The 4,395-nt window shown below is 23.3% G+C and overlaps 2 protein-coding genes across 46 annotated transcripts in view; one reads left to right on the top strand and one right to left on the bottom strand.

Moving 5' to 3' along the window:
* Positions 1-4,395, top strand: part of LOC116184938 — a 52,315-nt gene that overhangs the window by 677 nt on the left and 47,243 nt on the right. For 4 of the 6 annotated variants that reach the window (XR_004149627.1, XR_004149617.1, XR_004149606.1 and 1 more), the window contains exon 1: positions 1,908-1,918. The exons of the other annotated variants lie outside the window; for them this stretch is intronic. The gene's annotated coding sequence lies outside the window, so the exon portion shown is untranslated. Of the gene's footprint in view, positions 1-1,907; positions 1,919-4,395 lie in introns of those variants that run through there. 6 annotated transcript variants of the gene reach the window in all.
* LOC102681358 (cytoplasmic dynein 1 intermediate chain-like) overlaps positions 1-4,395 on the bottom strand; it is a 13,040-nt gene that overhangs the window by 4,637 nt on the left and 4,008 nt on the right. For 10 of the 40 annotated variants that reach the window (XM_006610715.2, XM_006610717.2, XM_006610718.2 and 7 more), the window contains 2 exons: positions 3,158-3,178; positions 536-583 (listed from right to left, as the gene is read on the bottom strand). The exons of 10 other annotated variants lie outside the window; for them this stretch is intronic. In XM_006610715.2, coding sequence (XP_006610778.1) covers positions 536-583; positions 3,158-3,178 — 69 coding nt within the window. The remainder of the gene's footprint in view (positions 1-535; positions 584-3,157; positions 3,179-4,395) is intronic. 20 more of the 40 variants (XM_006610722.2, XM_031508157.1, XM_006610725.2 and 17 more) reach the window with 2 other exon arrangements.

Raw genomic sequence — 4,395 nt, 5'->3', positions numbered from 1 at the left:
TAAAAAAAAAAAAAAGAAAAAAAAAAAGAAAAAAAAAAGTATATATATAAAAATATACGTATAAAGAAAGGAAATGAATTTTAATCTAAATCTAAAGCATTGAAAACAAAATATTCCCTAGATGTGAAATGAAATGAGAATGATAATGATTTATTAATGATGTATCTCGATCATGCGTAGTAAGAGATAATGAACATTCTAAATGAAAACTGTGAGTATGAGTGTATAATAAAGATATGTCTACGCATGCATGAACAAATGAAGCAAAGATTTATACAGTTATACGAAACAAAACCATAAAGAGAACTACTTAACAATCTGATGATTTATCAAGCAACTTCGAGTGTAAATCGATAGTACAAGTTCCCTCCTTTCAGTGCATATAAATACAATAACTGAATAGAAGAAAAAAAAACTTGAACGAAAAGTTATTATTTGTCAAATGCAATTTTGTGAAAATGAATATATAATAATTTTTGTAAACTGGTGATATTAATTATGGTAGAGTGAACCGTCTCTAGAGAGGATTACCTACCTGTAAATTCGTCCTCCCATTCTAAACCAGGATTTAGATTGTACTCGTCTTGAAGGAGGGAAAAGAAAATGTCAATCAATCACGTGTTTCATTATGTTAGTTTGTGTTTTGTTTCTGATTTCACGTCTCTCGTAGAAAATTATTGATGTATACCATGGAAATATATATATATTCTTTCCTTATTCCACGATTGTAATAATAAAATTATTATTAATTATTTCAAAAACTAGTTTGCAAAAAAATATATACATATATTATGATATAATATGATGTTGTTATTTAGAATTGAAAAATTAAAATCAAAAATCACGAGATAAGATCTATTCGTTAATGTTTCTCCTTCGTCATGCAAGATACATCAACAATTAGCTAGAAAGATTGAAATAATAATATTGGATCGGAGATGGTATAATATTAATTATAAATATATCTATAAACATGCATAATATATTATGTATAATATATCCTGTATATTTATATTCATTAATAAGATATACGCTCCAAAGGGATCGATATATCGTAATTGTATCGATTTCAAAATTTTTATACAAAATTTTAATCAATTACATTATAATAATATATATGATATATTTTTAAGAAATTACAATCCCTTTAGGCTTTTTGAATAAACTTCAGTTAAAAATCATCATGTATGTATTATATTATATTTTTATTCGAATAAGCTAATTTAATTTAAGATAATTTAAAATTTTTAAGGGAATATTAACTTTATATAATAAATTAAACTTATTATGAAACATAATATTAAAAAGTCTGAGAAACAAGTTTTTAGAGCAACAAAAAAAAGAAAATGAAGTTGAGGAAGAATTTGTAAAATTTAAATATTTTAACATAATAAACTGACATCTCCGACTACTAATTTATATTAATATAAGTCCACCTTTTTTCTTATAGATTTATTTTAAATATACGAAATAAAATTACAAATTATTTTTCAAAATAAAATTGCATCATAGGATATTATATAATGTACAGAGAGATATTTTAATTGAAAAAAAATATATATATTAATAAAATTGTAAATATATTGTATTATTCTCACAAAATGTATTTCTATGTGAACAAATAATTTTCTAAAAAACTTTTTCGTTTTATTCAATGAATTTTCTTGCTATATCATTTTCACAAAAAACGAAACCGTGCTGTTAAAAAGCAATATTTGCAAATCGAACTTTTGCGACACTAAAAGCTCAAGCCACAGAACTCATTGCTGTGTTCTTTTCTTCTATTTTAATAAAACTTTACTTATACACAATATTTACCGGCTCCAACACCATAACATCCTTTCCCATGTTAGTACACTATAGTAACCCAAAAATTACGAAAATTATAACCGTGAGAACACGCCGAGAACTCTGGAAGGTGCGTTAAGTTGTGACAAGATTTGCCAATGGATATTCGCAGAATAAAATATTCTTTGTTCCAGACAATCCCAGTTTCAAACACAATATCGAATAATTTGATATATTATTTCAATTTTTTATAAAAATATAAAATTCTAATATAAAATTCTATTATAAATTTTCATTTCAAATAAACATGATTTTATTATTTAACAATATTTCTTTCTTTATACTTGATCAATAAAAAAAAATATTATCATTAATAATTATGGAATCATGAATAAAATGTAAACAAAAATATGATTTTTTTATACTGCTAGTTAGAATTTTTTAACTAAATTGTAAATGAATAGCTTAAGTATTCCAAAGGTAGTCTGTAAATTCATGAAATATATTTATTTAATAATAAATTGAGTTGTGTTTTGAGTTGAATATCGTTTAAAAGATTTATGTATTTTAAGAATATTTATTGAAATATATACAAGACATGGAACTACATTTTGCAATTTAATTTTAAAGATAACTTTTTGTTAAATATTTTTTACATTGTGCTTTATAAATTGGTATCTAATTTTTAACAAGCATTTAGAATTACTTCAAATTGTATAGAATAAAAATTTATACAAATTTATGTGTTCATTTCTTTTCATTGATGTATCTACAGTGCATGCTTTTATAATTGTGTAAATGTTAAAATATTTCCGTTTGAGAATCGGGATGTCAGATAAATACTTAAAAAAATAAATAAAGAAACTAAAGATAAATACACCAATAAAAAAAAGATTAACAAAAAGATAACAAGTAAAAGAGCCAAAAAGTCCAAAGCAAGATACAAGATAGCAAAGATATTTTAGATTCTGGGTGGAGAGCCATTTTTATAGTCTACAATACTGATAAAATTTAATTCAAATTTAGTTTATTTTGCTATTGAACTTTTACGTGAATATTTGAGCTAAAGAGAAAGAGAGAAAAAGAGAGGAGAGAGTGTGCATTTTCTAGCTTACTAATTTTTAATGAAAGGTAATCCATTTCATGGTTCTCTTACCTTACAAAATTTATATTAATGTAAAATTTAGAGATTTGCATTTGAAATTTAATTATTAAATATTCGTATCGTCCTAATAATTTTAAATCTTTATATTTCGTTTATATATTCGTATACTTTATATACTATCAATCCTAAGAGAATAAACGGAATATATCTAAACCTAAATCTGAACCTAAAACTTGTTGAAAACCAAGAGAAATCATAACTTACCGTAATAGTCGAATGCATGAGCTGAGAAGAGGAGGGAAAAAAATTGCACTTAGTTACAATCTTTTAAGAATGCACTACACTAATAGCACCTCTCTACACTCAGACTATAAGCATTTCAAGAAAAATGATTTCATAAATAAAATATTTAAGAAAAATAGATAAAAAAAGAACACAATATTATTATATTATATGTTTATAATTAAAAACTTTAAGCAATATATTTTTTAATATTTTCTTACTAACTTGTTTCAAAGCATATTCTTATATTGCATTTATACAGCTTGCTACAAATATTTATATATATTTATCTTTATAAAAATCAATTTCTTATAATCATTTGTTAATGATAAAAGAGAATTGAAATTTTAATCAATAAGTTTTTATACGCTGAATGTAGTTAGGTGAATACATATTTGTAAATTTTTATATTATGCAGTGCTGTGGTTCCTATATATGTAAGAGGAAACATACATATTCAATTCTTCTTACATTATTGAAGCACAATTCAATTAATATAATTTCAATCTCTGTCATAACTTAACACCTTTTAAATTTTACACTGATTACTTAATATAAAATAATAAAATATTTGTTATCTAATGTGACTACCAATGGATGCTTATTCATAAGCAAAATTCAATATCTCACTTACATCCCTTGTCACACTTATTTTCACCCCCCTAAGTGTCTCAGAAATAAACTTTACTATGAATTGAAAATAAAAGTTTCATTGAAGGATTAAATAAATTCATAATGCGCTACATTTTGCACACTATAATACATAAAAAATAATGGACATTACATAACATCTTTAAGTATTGTACATAATATCTTTAAATATTTCTTTTTGAATATTAAATAAAATACTGAACAATTGGATTGCTAACTTATTACAATAATTACTACAATTAAGACAATGCTGCTGTCTACAAATATTCATATCCAAAATATCAATAATTATTAATTTGTTTAATAAATTTGCTAGCACACATGAGTCAAGGTATACTGACTTTTTATTTAATGTTCTTTAAATTTTCCCAACAAACAGGACGCCTAATGTTAATGTATGTTGTATATATAACTTTAATAAAATGTTAGTATAAATTAAATTATGTAAAGCACGTTAGAAGCTTATTTATGCAAACAAATAGATAATGTATATGGAAATAATAGATGAAATATTACTATTATTATATATATTACTATTATATATAACTGAATAATTATCATTATAATTA

This window comes from Apis dorsata, unplaced genomic scaffold (genome assembly GCF_000469605.1).
Source record: "Apis dorsata unplaced genomic scaffold, Apis dorsata 1.3 scaffold_77, whole genome shotgun sequence".
NCBI classification, from domain to species: domain Eukaryota; kingdom Metazoa; phylum Arthropoda; class Insecta; order Hymenoptera; family Apidae; genus Apis; species Apis dorsata.
This window is presented reverse-complemented; position numbering and strand designations above follow the sequence as displayed.